This window comes from Ammospiza nelsoni, chromosome 7, assembly GCF_027579445.1.
Source record: "Ammospiza nelsoni isolate bAmmNel1 chromosome 7, bAmmNel1.pri, whole genome shotgun sequence".
Taxonomy (NCBI): domain Eukaryota; kingdom Metazoa; phylum Chordata; class Aves; order Passeriformes; family Passerellidae; genus Ammospiza; species Ammospiza nelsoni.
In genome coordinates, this window is record NC_080639.1 from 31,016,076 (window position 1) to 31,033,362 (window position 17,287).

General features: G+C 47.7%; 2 protein-coding genes across 2 annotated transcripts; both read right to left on the reverse strand.

Moving 5' to 3' along the window:
* Nucleotides 1–1,378: 1,378 nt before the first annotated feature.
* Nucleotides 1,379–5,535, reverse strand: TMEM37 (transmembrane protein 37). Its single transcript, XM_059476305.1, has 2 exons — nucleotides 5,515–5,535; nucleotides 1,379–4,691 (listed from the first exon to the last, which is right to left on the reverse strand). The coding sequence occupies exons 1-2, from the start codon at nucleotides 5,533–5,535 to the stop codon at nucleotides 4,119–4,121; spliced, it is 594 nt and encodes a 197-aa protein (XP_059332288.1). The 3' UTR covers nucleotides 1,379–4,118.
* Nucleotides 5,536–14,139: 8,604 nt separating this feature from the next.
* On the reverse strand, nucleotides 14,140–17,185 carry DBI (diazepam binding inhibitor, acyl-CoA binding protein). Its single transcript, XM_059475881.1, has 4 exons — nucleotides 17,147–17,185; nucleotides 16,937–17,054; nucleotides 15,152–15,214; nucleotides 14,140–14,432 (listed from the first exon to the last, which is right to left on the reverse strand). Exons 1-4 carry the CDS (start codon nucleotides 17,153–17,155, stop codon nucleotides 14,359–14,361), a joined length of 264 nt encoding a protein of 87 aa, XP_059331864.1. The 5' UTR covers nucleotides 17,156–17,185; the 3' UTR covers nucleotides 14,140–14,358.
* Nucleotides 17,186–17,287: the final 102 nt, after the last annotated feature.

Sequence of the window (17,287 nt, forward strand, 5' to 3'; positions counted from 1 at the left end):
TTTAAGAGGAAGTCATTAATGGATTTTCTTTCCAACACTGGCAACAAGGAAGTTCCTAGCAAAACTGTCAGAAGCAAAAACCAATAGCTGTTCAGTGAATAATTACATTGTGCAATGCCAGGGGAGATGAAATGGGCTGTTTCAGAAGGGTTGGTACCGATTCATTGGGGTTGGGTCCAGTGAAGGTGAGAGGCCTCAGGAATTCGGGCAACATCCCTTACAGGACACTGCCTGGGGCAGACCTTGTTTTACCCAGAAATGAGGCCCTTCTTGCATATGCCAGCTGTGCTAAAAGGTCGAGAAAAAGGGCTATTATCAGTTTACCATAGGCCCCAACAGAGGGAAAGAGAAAGCAGGTGAGGACAGTCACGTAATATATCTTTGTAATCCCCTTCCTGTGGCTTGCAAAACAAGCAAGGCTCAACCCCATTCCTGGTGTCCCTACAAGCACAGCTGATGAACGTATTGGAGACTTAAAATCAAAATAACATGCTCTAGGGGACCCTGCTGGAGCAGGGAGGCCGGACTAGGTGACCTCCAGTGCACCCTTCCAACCTCAACCATTCTGTGATTCTGGAAAAACACAGTCCAGGCAGGAAATTTCCCTAGCTGGCATGCCCTGTATCAACATTTCCTTATTCCTATCCACAGGCAATGGCTTGTGTACAAGTGTCCAATTAAAGTTAGTAGCTAAGTCTAAACGGCTCATTAACAAGAAGTGATGTTCATTACCCTGCTTTTAAGAGATGTTAAACTGAGACAGGCCAACGACCTCTCCTGTTGGAAAGAGAACACCAGGTGCTAATTAACTCGAGATTACATAAACTAATTCAGTGGTGTAGCTGGGAAGCTCTTTTCCTGACACTTAACCAAACCTGCTAATGCAGTGAGCTCTGAGAAAAACAAATACATTTGTACTCAGATACCACTCCTTGCAGGCCAAACAATCAGAGCTGAGGAAAAGAGCAAGGATGCTTCAGGCACGGGGTGCAGTGTGGGAACAGGAAGGTGAAGGACACAGGAAAGAGCTCTTTAGCTGGTAAACAGCACATGCAACAGCAGGAAGTCATTAAAGCGCCTACAAGGTTACCTCAAATTCCCACGAAGAAACACAGCTGACTGCCCTTCTTGTTTTGCAAGAGAAGAAAGCAGTGCTGGCTTCTGGGGCTGGTGCAGACACTGGAGGGAAAAGGAGAGGGGAGTGTGCAGTGGCCGCAGTTCCCTCGGTCAGAGCTTGGCAGAGCACCAAGCAGTCATTTCTGCATCAGTTTAGCTGGGTAAACACATAGAATGGTGCCTGAGAGATTATGTTAAACCTCCCTCATCCCCTTAAATCTGCACCCCAATATCGAAAGATAAAAAGAGTGAATTACAGCTCTTATTTCAAATCAATTTATTTAACAAACTTCAGGAATATTGCTTGACACTTCTAAACGTTTCAGAAAATGAACAGTGACCCACTGCTGCACACGTTGCTCTATATAAGAATCTCGAAGACAATCAACTCTGTTTTGTAATATTTAGCTGTCAAAATGCATCTTTTCCCAGCATAATTGAGCAGTACTATACAAAAAAAAACAGTTGGAAAAAAAAGTCACTCCATTTTCCCCAGAGGATTCCCTACCCCCAACAAAAGGGCCTCTTCTTCAGCTGGCAGAGGGCATCCTAAAAATCCTTCACAATTGCACCACGTCTAGGGTGAACTCAATAGCCAATTGTCCAGTGTCCCTCTAACCCGAGCAGGAGGCACCAGCCTGGAACCCAGTCTGGCTGTGGCTGCCTTCCAAGGAAAGGGATGGAGGCACAGCCTCCTGCTAGCACGAGGGAATGCACACTCAGAAGTGATTTCCAAGTCTGGATGTCACCACAGTGTCACTCTGAAGTTACACTCGTGTTTCTAGACAAGCCAAAAACACCCTTACATGCAGGGGAACTGCCCTGCCTGACATGGGCACCCCCAGGCACCACAGCTGAATCACTGGCTAGTTAAGGTACTCCTGGTACACCTGGGAACACCAAAGTGCAACAGCTTGGCACCAGAACTTGCAGGATCTCTTTGGCCTAAATGGCTCTGCTGAAGCCAACAGCACCAGCTCACACAAGCAGGTGCAAGTTCAGCCCAGCAGAATGTCTTCAACAGTGCCATTCAGCAAATCAAAGGCACCTTCACACACAGACACAGTCACAGTGAGGTTTTCCAGAGACAGGGCACAAGTCCTTGTCCTTGAGAATGGGCCAAGGAACCCTATCAAAGCCCCAAACCTCACAAGAGCTTCAGAGCTGTCTGGGTAGCACAGCTCTGCATCACGCTGACAGAAAGATGGGCAGATTGATGTGCAAAAAAAAGTACAACTGGCACTGTCCACAGCAGGCCAAGTCTGAACCTGCACTGCAAAATGGGCTCAGGAGTGTTGTCTTAAGAAGTTACAGAAGTCCAAGGAGGAATGGAGACTGTCCTGAATGCAAGCACAGGAGCACATTTATCAGTGTGATACATTCCAGCTCAGGCACAGCTTGAGAGTCTTAGCTTTCACAGACAAAGCTGTTTACTCATGGCTCACATACACAGGCTTTTTGACCTCTGTGCTATGATGCATTTGTTTCAGGTGAAAAACTGTGTCAAACTTGTTGCACAGGAAACTAAAGCCTTGCTCAACAGACAAGGTACAGGGATGAAACATGTAGAAACATTTGTTCTAAAACAAGGATATGAGCAGCTTTACCAGTGGATACAAAGCAAACAGTAAACCAGAAACCCTGAAATACTCTGAAGACATTTTTAACTGTGAGCAACTGAGTGCTGTGTGTTGGACAGGGAGAACACATGTAGGGCAATCTTCTCTACAAATCAGGTCTCCTTTTACATAAGACACCATGGAGAACTTCAAAGCTGTAGCAATTTTAGGGATCTTGACTCAGACATTGGCAGGAGGAAGGCCAGCCTTAGTATAATAATTTTGGCCAGGTCTCTCAACGTTTCTACCAGTGGTGACAGATTAGAGCTGCACCCATCAGCCCCTCCTTAGGCAATCACGGCTGCTTCTCCTCCCAGGCTCACTGTTAGAGGAAGAAAAGGATCTGATCTGCTCAGGAGGATCTAGGGCTTTCTCCTCCCACAAGAAATGCTACAAGAGAGAGCTACAGGATAAGCACTGGAAACCGTGATAACCAAAACACATCTCAGAAGCTGTGGTGGTCTCTGCCTGGTGTGCCCAACCACCACAGCCCATGAAACCTCAGCAGAGCTTGTCCCTCTTGCCCCAAAAAACCCAACAGCAATGCCCTGTTACCGTAAACTGTGCAAGGGTTGTGAGACAGCCAGTTTGGCTGACCAATTGACACATGTCCTTCAGGGGTGGCAGGAGAGTGGTGACACTGGGGTGAGGCCACAAACACAGGGACATGCACTGCTGCCTGAGGAAACCAGCACATCCCTTCCCTCTACAACTGCATCACCCAACACCTACCCCTGGTCCCAGGTCAGCAACTCTGCCTGAAGTGTCCCCAAAAAACTGACCAAGAACAGAACAGATAAAGGGAACGTGCCTGAAGGAAACAAAACCTGTGACCAGATCAAGTTCTGTGTGCCTTCTCTTTTGAAAAAAAATGAAGAAGTAAGATGCAGTGAAGAGTTTCAGTGCTCCACACCAGTGAGCACTGCCAGGCAGAAATCATCTGTCCCTGAGGCAAAACAAACCCATGAGACGCACCAAAGCTGTATCACACTCTTCACAGGCTCCAGAATATGAGGAAAAGCACAGCAACACCAAATCCACAGCAGTGCTGGTGTTGTGCAAGCCTCAGGTCAACATGTGGGATAGGGTGCAGTCTTCCAGATCTCTGCATGTTTAGCAGGACACCCTCTGCTATGATCCACTTCTCCAGAAAACCATACTGCAGGAGCAGCCAGTCCCAGTCTCTGCTTGGCTGGTGCTGCTCAGCTCTCCACGCTGACCAGTGGGTGGGTACAACTTCTACAGGCACCAAGACTGACTCATGCTTCCCCTCCTTGCACACAAATTAAGACAGGGCATCCGTTTCAAACTTCATTAGACTCTCTTTCTTCCAGTCTAATTGGCAAAGTTGATTACACAAAGGCAGAGGTACGTCCTTGGTGCCTAGATTTTGCCTACCCCACTCCTGAGGTGCGTGAGGCTGTTGATGTGAAGTCCGCTGATTCCGTTAAGGAAGAAGAGGAAGGCAGCAATGAACTCACACCAGTATGTCAGCGTGAAGCCTGTGAAGGTGAGGTGATCCTTCACCAGGATGGAGAAGCTCAAAACACCGGTGGCTGACAGCAAAAAAGAGACGAGGATGAGAACGGAACCCATCGCCCATTTCCGCCTTGCGTTGGCATCATCGCAGACTTGGGACACCATCAGCAGCTCCAACCCAAATATGGCAACCACAACAGCAAAGGACACCATGCTCCTGATGGGAATCACCCCCACGCTCAGCCCCTCCACCTGGGCCAGCCTGAGGTCCGTGACACACCTCAGGACGCTGTCATTGTCAAGGGTGCAGAAGTGCCACAGTCCGAAGAGCTGCCCCCTCGCAAAGAGCCAGCGGCCGTCGCAGATGGAGATGGACGACAAGACCACGGCTATGGCCACACACAGGATGATCAGGCTCCTGATGAGCGTCTCAAAGAAGGATTTCTGTGGTCTCCGGTGTGCCAGCAGCTGCTGCACCTGAAAGGAGAGCGTGAGGAAAAAATGTAACAGAGTTAACAGTGCTACTTCGGGGTGAAATGAAGCCAGCGGGACAAAGCTGTGGGATTCAGTATTTGAAAATATTTACTTGTGCACATCAAACTCTTCGCAGGGGAAGGCTGTACACAGGAGAAAGGAAGGGTGGGTGAAGCTGTCCCAGTTCCCTGGCTGCACAAACAATGCTCCCACGTCAAGGCTTGGGACCGGGATCACAAAAGATCTTGGCTGAAGCAGGTCCCTGCCCCAGGTCCTGCGGCACAGCCTCCTGCTGTGGCAGGGCTGGAGGAAGCCACCGGCCCCTGGGAGGATGGAGCCCGGTGGCTGGGACGGGGGAGGCGGCAGCAGCGGGCTGGGGGGGGCTCCTAGTTCCCAGCACTGCCCTCCTGAGCTGCAGCCAGCCGGTCTCTCCTCCTCCCGCCGGCAGCAGCGGCGGCCCGGACCTCGTTCCTCACCCGGGGTCTCACGGCTCAGCTGCCCCGGGGGGTGGGAGGGGAAAGCGGGGGGGAATCTTCGGCTGCAGCCCCCGCGGAGCCGCCTGGGCAGCGCACTTCCCCTTCTCACCGACACCCTCCGAGTGACCCGAGATGAGATGGAAAGCGGAGCCAAGAGCCCCCAGCCCCCTCGGAGAGCCACGTGCGGCGGGGAGGGGGAGCCGCCGCCCCGCGGAGTTGCCGCCGGCCGGCGAAGGCGGGAAAGGGAACGGGGCCGGCTGCGCCCCGCTGCCCCGGGCAGGGTGGGAGCTGCCCCGGCGCGCAGGGCCGGGCAGGGGCAGCGGCCCCGCGGCGGAGAGCGGCGGACGTACCTGCGCCCCGATGGCCGTCATGCTGCCGGCGGCGCCGAGAGGCGCGGGCGGGCTGCGGCCGCCGCTCTTTATCTCCCGGAGGGCGGAGGGAGGGCAGCCCCCCCGCCCGCCACGCCCGCGGGGCCGGGGCGCCCTCGGGGCCCCCCCGCGGCTGAGTCAGCAGCGCGGCCCCGACGGGCGGAGCCGGGCCGGGCCGAACCGAGCCGAGTGAAGCGCAGCGGAGCGAGGCTGCTCCCCACAGCCGGCGCGGCGGGGACAGCGCTGCTCTGGCCGGGCACGGAGCTGCCCCAGCCCGCTGCAGAGCGCGGCTCCGGGCGGGCGGGAGGTGCCGGTGCCGCGCTGCAGCCTCGCCCCAGCCCGTGTCCCCCCGTGTCACCGGCGGCTCGCGGTGTGTGTGCCCTGCCGCCAGGAGCAGCCTGGGCTGTGCTGCCGGTGCCGAGCGCTGGGGCACCGGGAGGCTGCCCCGGCCCGGAGCCCCGGCAGCGGCTCGGCAGCGATGGGCTGGGTGACACCCGGCCCCGGAGTCCCCCGTGGGTGCAGGAGCAGCCCGTGCTGCCCTCGCTGCCGGGGCTTGTTCCCGGGGCCGCTCGGCGATGGCCTCGCACCTTGGGCTGTGTGCGGCTCTTATCGCCACCAGCCTGCTCTGCCTTACCTATCTCTACCTGTACTGTCAGCAAAAACCTCGCTGCTCATAAAGTTTTACGCCTTAGCTTTTTCTCACTCATGTTGTGCCATCCTCTAATGAATTACTGACTACTCTACTTCTCTACTTTTTTTTTTTTTTTTTTTTTTTTTTTTTTTTTTTTTTTTTTTTTGTCTGAAACAGCTTTTAAGAAGCCCAAGAAAGCTGGGTGTTGCTGTGTCATCAGCAAGTCGTGTTTTACTGCCAAAATCTGATTCTGACTCCAGCAGAGAGTCTGAGGTCCAGTGGACAGCCCCACGGGTCGTTGTTCTCCCTCATGTTCACAGGGGTCAGAATTTGGCCGTTCCCTTTCTAGCCAAAAATCTAGAACTAATCATCTGTCTATATAGATTGTCTCGTTATTTTAGTGTCTATGCAATTTCATAAGGGCTTGCTGTGCTTCCTTTAAAACACCATTTATGTCGGCTGTGATCTGTTCTGGGGTGTTTTCTGTAACACTTTCTAGCAAGAGTGAGAGTTCTGAACAGCATTTACTTTAGTTTTCATAATTTTAATTTTAAGGATAAATGCTGACCTTTTTATTTCTCTCCTCCTGCAGAATCTTTTGTTTAAATGTTTCTCTACAAAGTTGTATACAATGTTAGATTATACTTCTATCCTACACAGAATTGAGATTTTCTCCTCTTGCAACTCATGGCAAATCTTTGCAAGGTCTGTTGTCAAAACTTATTTTGTGGGTTTGTGGTCAACAACATGTTTTGTTGTCTGAATGTGTTATCCAAGCTAGAAAATTTGATGCTTGCCACATCCCTTTCATCTTAGGTTCATGAGTTGATAGAAGATCCTTATAACATCCTAAGCTCTTTATTCCACATGTTAAACAGCATTTTTGCATTGCATGTGCAGACTGATTACATGCATTTGCTGTTATACCCTTCCACTTCAACGTTCATAATTCAACAATATATATGGGTTTTTTTGCTCAAAAAGCACAAACAGGTCTTGTTGTCTCACTTGTTGCATGAGCCGAATAAATGCTGCTTGCATGTAGTCATGCTGAGCAAATGCAGACTTGGACCTGACAAAATATACCACCTCTTATCTGGCAAAAACCTCACTAACTTATGCTTTCTGTAACATTGGCTCGATGCTGCAAAGCATTACGCAATTTGGCCCCCAATTAGCAAAATCATTAAGCATAGATCTGCATGTAAAACATCTGAGTCATCCTAATGACTTCAGCAGTTAAAAATCTTAACTTTTAACGGTGAGGGGTATTCTGGTGGGCAAGATCTTTTTTTTTTTTTTCCTGTAAAAGCCCTTGGTAAGGCTCACATGAGTAAACACGTGCATAAAAATCTTTGATGAATGAGGAAATGAAAGTGGTTACTTTTGGAACCAAAATTGCTCCCCTGTCATATTTGTATTCTTCAGTAAATATAGAGTTATGTGCCAAGCCCGTTCTTCGAGGAAAAAGGGTGGTAGGGGATGGAACCCTAGAAAACTACAAAGGAGAAATTGCTTTAATGTTTTGTATTTAATTTAATTTCTCCAAATATAAATGAGAATGAAACTGGATCTGGAATTTTAATGAGCATTGAACAGGCACTTTCGGAGTCACTTTCCTGAAGTCACCCCGAGAGGATGGTTGTAACAGTGAGTGCTTAATTTCTGCTCTTGCCTGGCTGGAGATACCTTCTGGTAAAGCTGTCTGGGTTTAGAAAGCCCGGGAGAACTCTGCACCTCTTTCAAATCTAATGAGTGTATATTCATTTCTCATTACAAAACAAGCCAAACATACTATGTCACTTCAAAAGACAAAAAAAAAAAAAAAAAAGTGGGAAAATGTCTCTGCTATTTGTGAAAATCATATGTGAAAATGGTATTTTGCAATAAAAAGAGCTCAGTGCTGTAAAAGAAAAACATTTTTTTGTCTGAAAAATACATCACCTGTGTAATAACAACAGAAAAAAATGACCTTTAAAGCACTTTAGAAGTATTTTTGGTTGTGTTAATGTAGAGTTCTTGGTATCTTGCCAGTTTCATTATTTTGTTTAGAAAGTCCCTTTTCTCTATTGTTTAAATAGGCATTTCACATCCTATCCCTGGAGAGAAAGTTTTCAGGGAAATGTGTTCATAAATAATGGAAATTACCAGAGACTGTTGTACCACACAGAAATAGGTTCATCTGGCTCATTTAAAACTATGCAAAGTTTAACACTGAAGAATCTGTTCCAGCTTTTCTCCTGCAGAAGGTTCAGGACCGAAATCTGAGTGTCACTAGGGGCTGAGGGAACAATTGCCCAATTAAGTGAAATCACTTAAAAGTGAAGCAGAACACAAGTGACCAGTCCAGCTTCATCTGACCTTGAAGCCAGTTACTTCTGTAAATGCATTTTACTATTTAATAACATCCTCTCTGATCACATCTTTAATTCTTGGCATAGCAACTCACCTGATGAGGTATTTAAACCCTCATTTTTGTCAGATCCCCAGTTCAAGGTATCTCTGCAGAGAGATGTGGACCTGATCTTTGAAACAAATAGATCTTGAGTATCTTGCAGGCTGAGACTTTAGGAGGTGTCCAAGGTTTGTATGGGGGAGAAAATTTTTTTTTTTTTTTACTTATTTTTTTGTATCTTCCCAAAGCAGTGAGCATGTAGAAAGTGTTATGATAGGAAGGAAGAGGCTAATTGTCTCCTGTCACTGTTCTCTTGCCTTCTCTTTTTCCCAGTGGTAGACTGAAAATCCAGGTTGAAGAAGCTGCATTCAGCTCAGGCTGGGTTCAGCCTAGCTGGGCCAAAACAGAGCTTCTGGAACAGGGCAAAAAGTCAGTGAGTTGCTGGCAAGCTGCTCAAGCCCAGCAGCCTCTGGGAACTCAGGCAGTTATCCTAGGTGAATCGTGCCCCAGGCAACAGCATATCTACCAAAACGGGGTTTGGCTTGTGCCAAGGCCCATGGAGCTCAGACCAGCCCCTTATCACAACTATTTTACCTCAGGATTTCCCTCCCATCCCTGCAAGTTATTGCAGCCAAGCGGACAAACTCATCCTGGCATTTAAAAGAACTAAAGAGGAAAAAGCTCCTGGGCCAGATGGTTTCACTTTGCCTCCTGCCTAGACACCTCTGCTGTGCCTCAGGAAGGCAGACTGGCCACCAGACAGGGGCTACCACATGTCCCTGCAGCCCCACTCACTGCTGGCTGTGCATGAGAGCCCTGGGCTGCTGCCCATGGTGAAATACCCAGTTATACCCAGCCCTAGGTCCTGCTGCCCATGGTGAAACACCCAGTTATACCCAGCAGCCAGCTCTGGGTCCTGCTGCCCATGGTTATAAAACCCAGTTATAGCCAGCAGCCAGCTCTGGGTCCTGCTGCCCATGGTGAAATACCCAGTTATAGCCAGCAGCCAGCCCTAGGTCCTGCTGCCCATGGTGAAACACCCAGTTATAGCCAGCAGCCAGCTCTGGGTCCTGCTGCCCATGGTTATAAAACCCAGTTATAGCCAGCAGCCAGCTCTAGGTCCTGCTGCCCATGGTGAAATACCCAGTTATAGCCAGCAGCCAGCCCTAGGTCCTGCTGCCCACCTACACCAAGCAGCGCTTGCTGAGGGACTCAGAGCTGGGTTAGAAACATGCTGATAATATGGGATTTCATTAGTGATTTTATCCCCCAGCTCAGTTCAGTCTAAGAAGAAGAGAGACTTTAAGTGGGACAGGCTTGAAGGAATAGATGTTGTGTTTTCACCTCTGATCAGTTTTTGGACCTACCTTAGATCACATTGCCAAGATCCAGCACTGGGTGCTCACTCATTCTGCTTCAGAATCAGCCTTTTTCAGGGATGTCTGTTAATGTTACACTGGCTTAGGAAATACCTCAAAATATTTGCATCTGACCATTCTGACAAATCTCCTTTGAAATACACAATAAATACAAAAAAAAAAAAAACAAACCAACCAAAAATAACCAAAACCAAATCCACCAAAACAAACAAACAAAACAAAACAAAAAAAAAAACCCAAAAAAACAAAAAAACCCACCAAAACAACCCCAAAAAATCCAAAACTGAAAAAAACCCAACCCAATTTTAAGTCTTTAGCACTACTAGAAAAACTTGGCTCCATATTTCAATACTACATAAGTTGGGGGAAATAATTCCATTTCTCAGCTGTCACATACATATTTTTTCTATCAGTAAAAAGTCATATCAGGAGATTTAAAAGTAGCAAGTACATTGAACTGGTTAGCCTGTCTCCCAAGCTCAGAACTTACTCAAAGGAACAGTGTTTATTAGGAGGAGAGGACATACCATTGCCTCAGCGTTTTGGGAAACACAAGTTGGTGCCTTGCACAGCTGGTGGGGACAAACAAGGTGTCTGCCTGGCTGCACTGGCCCAGTAATGTAATTGTTTCTCTTTCCAGGGTGTAGAAAGAAAGTAGCGATGCTTCTTTTGAAGCAGTTCATGTGTACTGGGAGTAGCTGGGAATGAAAGTTAAAAGATCACTGCAGACAAGCTCCATGTGAATTCTGTATTCTGAAGATACAACGAAGCTGTGTGTGACTTTCACAGATACCCTGATTGTACAAGAAATACAAGCTCATTCTATGAATGATGAAGACCCATCTAAAATAGATTGATGGTATTTGCACTTTAAGTGAGCAGCTGATTGGCTAATTCACAGATTGGAAGGTACTTCATAGACTTGTGAGGGGGAGAAAAAAAATAGATTCTATTTTTGTTCCATTAACTTTTATCCTTCTGAGTTTATCACTGTGAATGCACTCAAATGTCTTCTATCAATGTGGTATCAACTTGTCTTGCTTTGACAACTTGGAAGACTGTGTAACCTACTTCTGGGGTGACAGCTGTGGTATTTAGAAAACTGTCACAACCAAAATACACTTTCTGTTTCCCTAATTTATAATCAATCTCACAAAATGGCTTAGATGATGGTCAGTCACCCCAAAGTAGTATTGCCCAATACTGTTTGCTCTGAACACTTGGGGGAAGAGCAAATATTTTGAACAGCAGCAAATGCAATTGTCATTTATTTTTAGCAGTATCAGCAGGGTCATATAAGTTCAAAGGTTAAAATGCTTCCATCATGAAACAGGATCACTCCAGATGAGTACTGAAGAATTTTGAGTCAGTTGCACGCTGCAGTCAGCCTTGGAGGGCCTTTTAACCAAAGTGAAAAATTTACCTCACAGGGTTGAAAAGTCTGTTATGGGCCTTAAGCAACATGCCAATACTGATTTGTTAAATCTGTGCTATGAGCGTTACACCTCCACATGTTTGTTAAAAGCAAGCAAAACCCATCAGAAAGAGATTTCCAAGGAAAACATCATCCCCTTTCTTATCTCTACCTGCAGTGGGTGCCATTCAGCTCTGTGGTCCTCTGTGCAAGAGCTAATCATAGAAGCGTGATAGAAGGAACACTGCCTTATCACACACAGAGTTAACATTTATTATTGCCCCATCCAAAGTCCAGGCTCTGTCCTGCACTCTGCAGACTCAGCAGAGCAGGGCTGAGTGTGTGTGTGCCAGCTGGCCTCTGACCTCCTGCCTGTTGGGCTGGCTTCAGTGCAGTCTCCTTCCCTCCTCCTTCCCCAGCTCTGCAAGCATCAGGATGTAGCTGGCCTTTCTTTGATCTAACCAAGAGGAAATAGCAGCAACTCCCTGAGAGGGTGTCAGAACAATCCCCTGTTTTGCAGCACTGCCCAGCCATCAAAAGCATCTGATCCTCCACAAGTACCTTGAGCAATGGCTCTGGATTATATTTTGGTTTGAGGCTTGCTGCTTCTGTTTCTGATATCAAGGCTGTATATGATTATGGTTGTCTATTTTTACCACCTTATTAGTTTAATAAAAGCAATCACCTCTACCTACAAATTTGAAGACGCCCTCAAACCACCACTGCTCTGGTGTTATTTATGCAGCCCAGGTGTCTCACACACCTTACCTGCAAGCACTAGGCAGTCACTAGGTCAGCAACGTTTTCAGGCAGCCCAGCACCCTTACACATTTACAGACACTCATACTGCTGCTAGACAACCACAACGAGCCCCTTAGCTCACAATTACTACCTGTCCAGCCAAATTTTGTGTTGCTGCTTCTTGTCACAAACACTGTGCACAGCCACCACCAGTACCTTTGCTTCTGCCTTCATGCCTTTTGTAGTCACTTATTGCCACATCTTGAAGTTTTCAGCTTGCTCCTGAAAGACTCAGTTGATTGCAAAAGTGCAAGCTAAATAGTAAGACCACTGATGTTACTTTCTCAAGGATGGTGAAGCTGCAAGCAGAAAGGTGTTACTACAGTAAAAAATTAAGTGTCCAAATAAAGACATACAAGGTAGAATTCTCAGTCACTTGTATTTCTTGGCAAATAGCATTATTTGTAAGCCTGGCTAAGAGCAAACCCTCTCTGGGATCAGCACTGTGTACAAAGTGAGGCTTTACTAATGCTAGAGGTATCAGAAAGGAGAGCAGCACTGTAACAATTAATTGTCACAAGGGAAACGAATCCAAATGAGGACTGGGATATAGAATTTGCTACCCCCAGGCCATCCTTTAGACCCAGCTCCACTTCTTTAGCAGTCAAAAACTCTGAGTACACCTGTTTTGACAGAAAACATGCTGGCAAAGCACAGTGTGCCCACAGTGCACCAGCTAACAAGAGCAATGTGGGAGCATTTGCTGTGTGAGCTCTGTCCTGGTAAAGGCTGGCAGAATCCTTCCAAGGTAACCAGCTTCACAAAATACAGCTGCCAAGATGGAGCTGTAGAAGATGTGGAATTTTGGGCTAGAGAAAAGGTAAAAGCATTTCTCATGGTGAACATCTGCTCTTACCCCTCTCTTGCAAAGTGAATTTAATTAAGACAATCTCAAGTAACAGAGGATACAAGAGCAGGTAAAAAACCTCCAAATCCTTATTTTACTTACCCAGAAGAACAAGGAGGAACAAGAATAAGCTGCCTTTTTTTTTTTTTTTGCTCGTTATCCTAACACATTTTAAAGGACAAAAAGCAGCTCTAAGAGCATTTCCCATTAAAAGTAGTAAAGGGGAAAGTTAAAATTTTTGAAAGCATGTGAAGTAATCACTAAATCTACTACTCACCATGTATAACTAGCTACAAAACTATTTACCTAGACAGATACATGATAGTTTTCATCCCTATGTAGTTCCACAAATCAATTGCTTATCTGAAGAGTGCTTGAAGTTCTCACCTATTCAGATGCTAACCAAAATTACAATTCCTTATTCCTGCATAAGGTTGTGATTTCATTCTCAAATGCTCTATGCTGGAATACTTCAATGTCACATTTTTAAAGCAAAATCTTCCCTTTCCATCATCAGCAGCTCCAAGAGACTACAGTCGGCAGACCAAAACAATGAGCTACTAGAGAGAGTCACAACTGTGTGTTTTGTAACTGAACTTCTGCTGATGATCACTAAGCCTTTCTCTTTGAGCTGTCTTGCCAAAGTCTATAGGGACTCACCCCTCACTGCAGCCAACTGTGTGGCAACATCAATTTGATTCTCTTGCTTTTACAGCACCAAGAGGATCAACTCCACTGCCTCTGGGATCTCTCCTTGCCCAGGGAAGGCTTTGTGCTCAGCATTTGCCTTTACTCTAGAAGCCCAACATCGTTGTTGGGAAATAACACGTCCCAGAAGTGTTTTATGAAAGATGATTTGGCAGTTGTTGACGAAGTCTCCGAAGGCTCCAGGCAATAAGTACCAAGCACCTTGCTCCTAGCACACACAGCACTAGATAACCGTTTCCAGATAAGCTCTGGGATGCTCCAGCTGCCGTGGCTGTCACTCAGGGCTGAGAGGAGGGGTTTGGCCGGGAGCCGGCGGTGCCGAGCGCATGGGACCGTCCCCCTCTAGCGGCACACGGACGGGGACGCGGCTCTGCCCGGCGGCACTCGGGGCTGAGCTCACCGGGAGCGCCGAGGGACCACCAGAACAACAGCTAAAGTACCAAATGCACTTTAATGAGTTCCAGATTCTGTTCCCAGAAGGAATTTATACCGTGTCAGTACATTAGCCAGGTACATGATTTCTCCTGAACTACAGGCATGAGGAGAACCGACTATGACATACTAGGTATCTAAGGTTACTCTTAGAAACCAGTTTCCCACATTAGAAATAAGGCAGGTTTCAGGCGTGCATGCAGCTGACTTATCCAGTCCTCAGATGCCATATTTGCCCTTTAGTTCTTCCACTTTTGCTATGTAAGCTTTCATTGCATCTTCTTTGGATGTTCCTGAAGGACAGAACACAGGAAGCAGTCAGATACCTTCCACAGATTAAGAATTACCTCAAGAATTTACAAGTTACAATTCCTTGCTCTAGTTTGTGCCACTGGAGAGCAAAGGAGCCAGGAAGGCCACCTGTCTGTGAATCCACTGCTGAAGATTTAAACAAATGTGTTTTGCAAGTCATGAAAACACAGCGCTTCCAAGCAAAGTTGTTCTTGCTCAGACAGCAACTAACCAGTGTACTAGTTCTATTAATGCCATTGACAATTATTGCAGGAAAGCTATTCCTAAAAACACCAGAAAAAACCCCATTGTCACAGATCAGACCACTTGTTTGGCTCCTCAGTTAGAGCTGGGAGCTCAGTTGTGTCTTCCAAAGCTTTCCTAACTGGAAGATGCATAACAGCTGGAGGGAGAGCTCAGTCTCTGGGGTACCAGGCTGGGACCAGGACAGCAACTTTAGATTTCTGCTGCTGTTATTCTTCTTTATTTAACATCTTAGGCCAGCTGGGCATTCTGCACCCTAATTCCCTTTCACACAGGCCATATTTTTCAGGGTTACTTCTGCCTTGCAGAGGTAATTAAGTTTATTATCATGGCATTCTGAACTTCGAGAACTCTTGTACTAAAAGGCAACACTATCCTGTTTCCTGCTGAACTACACGTGTCTTTCTGACTAATTTGCCAGGCGTAATTTCATTAATTCCTTTAATCAGACACTTACCTTTCAATGCACTCCAGGCATCCCACTTTGCTTTGCCTTTGAAGTCCAGCATACCAGGGCGCTCTGAGAAAGGCAGGATGAGCAGCAGCATTAGTTTGTGTGATCTGGCTGTGGGTGATACCCACTTGAAGGCTTAGCTGGCTCTTAGCTGTGACTAAATACACTGGCTCATCTCGGCAGCTGCTGCTTGCTAACCTGTAGCCAGGAAATCACCTCAGGGGAATATGTTACAACATCGTTGGTGACGACAGAGATAGGCTCTTTCAAAGTCCCTTGAGACAGCAGCATTTGGGCAGAAGAGCACAAACTGCTGTCATTTGGTTTAGCTGTACTTTCTGAAGAGCTTGCTGTCACATAAGAGCTGTCCAATTAAAGAACACTAGCTCTAAAGTAAAGCAGAAACACCCTGAGGTCCATTATAGGCAGAGACACAGAAACAGGCAGCTGTTTGTAGTAACACACAGCTTGGAACTCATTATCATCAAGTTTGTGGTGTATTTCTAACCTACAGCTGTGCATTTGAAAACCTTGGAAATTTAACTCACTTCACTGCAGGCTGTGGTGAGGCCAAGCAGAAAGTGAATGACGTGTATATGGTTAATCTTGGTGTAAAGTCCTCTTTGTGGCTTTACTTCCTCTCTCTCTCTCTCTCTCTCTCTCCTTAAAGATAATTCTTAGAACTCACAAATGGCACTGGGCAGCGCTCACAAACAGCCTTGTGCAGCTCCCATGGCACAGTGACCTGTGGCTCCAGTTGGCAGCTCCCCTTGTCTGCAGCACAAACCCCAGCAGCCACCCTCCCAACAGGCTCCTGCTCGGGCCAGCTCACGCTGGCTGCTGCTCCTCAGGCGTGCAGACACTCGCAGGAACGGGGGCACGTCCCCAGCACTGCTTCACCCTGGCAAGCACTAATAGTGCTGGTGTCCAGCCACAACGAAAAGACCACATCTTAAACCCAAAGTAAATTATTTTCTCCCTCACGCTGCCAGCTTTGGGAAAAGGAGATTAAATTACTTACCATTTCCTGTACACTTTGCTGCCAGCTTTTAAATCAATGGACACTCAATAAACTTTGCCAGCTACTGGGTTAGGAGGCCAGCACTCCAAAGAAATGACCTTTTCCCTTTCTAATTCTAGCTACTCCAGCCTTACACAAGGTCGATAGAGACATGCTCCACTTTAAATGTAATTCCAAAAGTTGAGCTGCCACGGACAGCATGGTAGCAAGAGAAGTAGGCAGAAACATTCTGCACTGTGTACCTAAGGACAAAATTTTGGTACAATCTTTCTGAAGTATATTTAATTGCAGCTTATATAAAAGTTTTCTCCTATTCTTCTGGTTTTGCTTTCCAGTACTATTTTTAGCAGCCAATCCAGTCTGAATAAACTCAAATGTGTCATCCCCTCCAGTATTGCAATTCCGCCCTTGTATTGCAATTCCACCCTTGTATCTCTCGCCTTGCTGTTTAAGTCTGTATAACCGAGAAGTGTCTGCATTAAAGCAGCACCCTCGGCCTGAGCAGCTACGCACTGACAGAGCTCTCCAAAAAACCCAATCCCAATATTTGCACAAAGCATCCTCAGTGCCTCACTGCACGGAGCAGACGGCGGCAGCCGGGTTAATCTAAAAACCCCGAATTGCACAAAGCCTTATCGGGTCAGCCCGTGCCCTCCGCACACAATCCCTGCCAAGGCGGCTCCCAGGCACTTTTGCAGCAGAAACATTTTGCAGGGATTGAGGGAAGCGCAGAGAGGGAGAGGTTTTGCCTCCCGGCCGGTGCCTACCGGTGTTCACGTCGCCCACCGTGGCCTGCTTGTAGTGGCTGTAGATGTCCAGCATCTCCTGGTCCGTGGGCTGCGACTTCAGCTGCTTCACCTCCTCGGCAGCCTTCTGGAATGCGGCCTGGGGGGAAGGCGGCAGGGGGTGAGTGAGGGAAAGGGTCGCGGAGCCCCCCGGCCGCCCCCGGTTCCCCCCGGCCCCGGCGCCCCCCGCACCTCGCTCATCGCGCCCAACCCGCCCGGCCCCGGTCCCGCCGCGTCTGCCCCGCCACCCCCGCCGCGCGCCCGCCTCACCCCTCGCCAGACCGGCCGCCGGCCAATCGCAACGCCGCGGGCTCCGCGGGCACCAATCAGCGC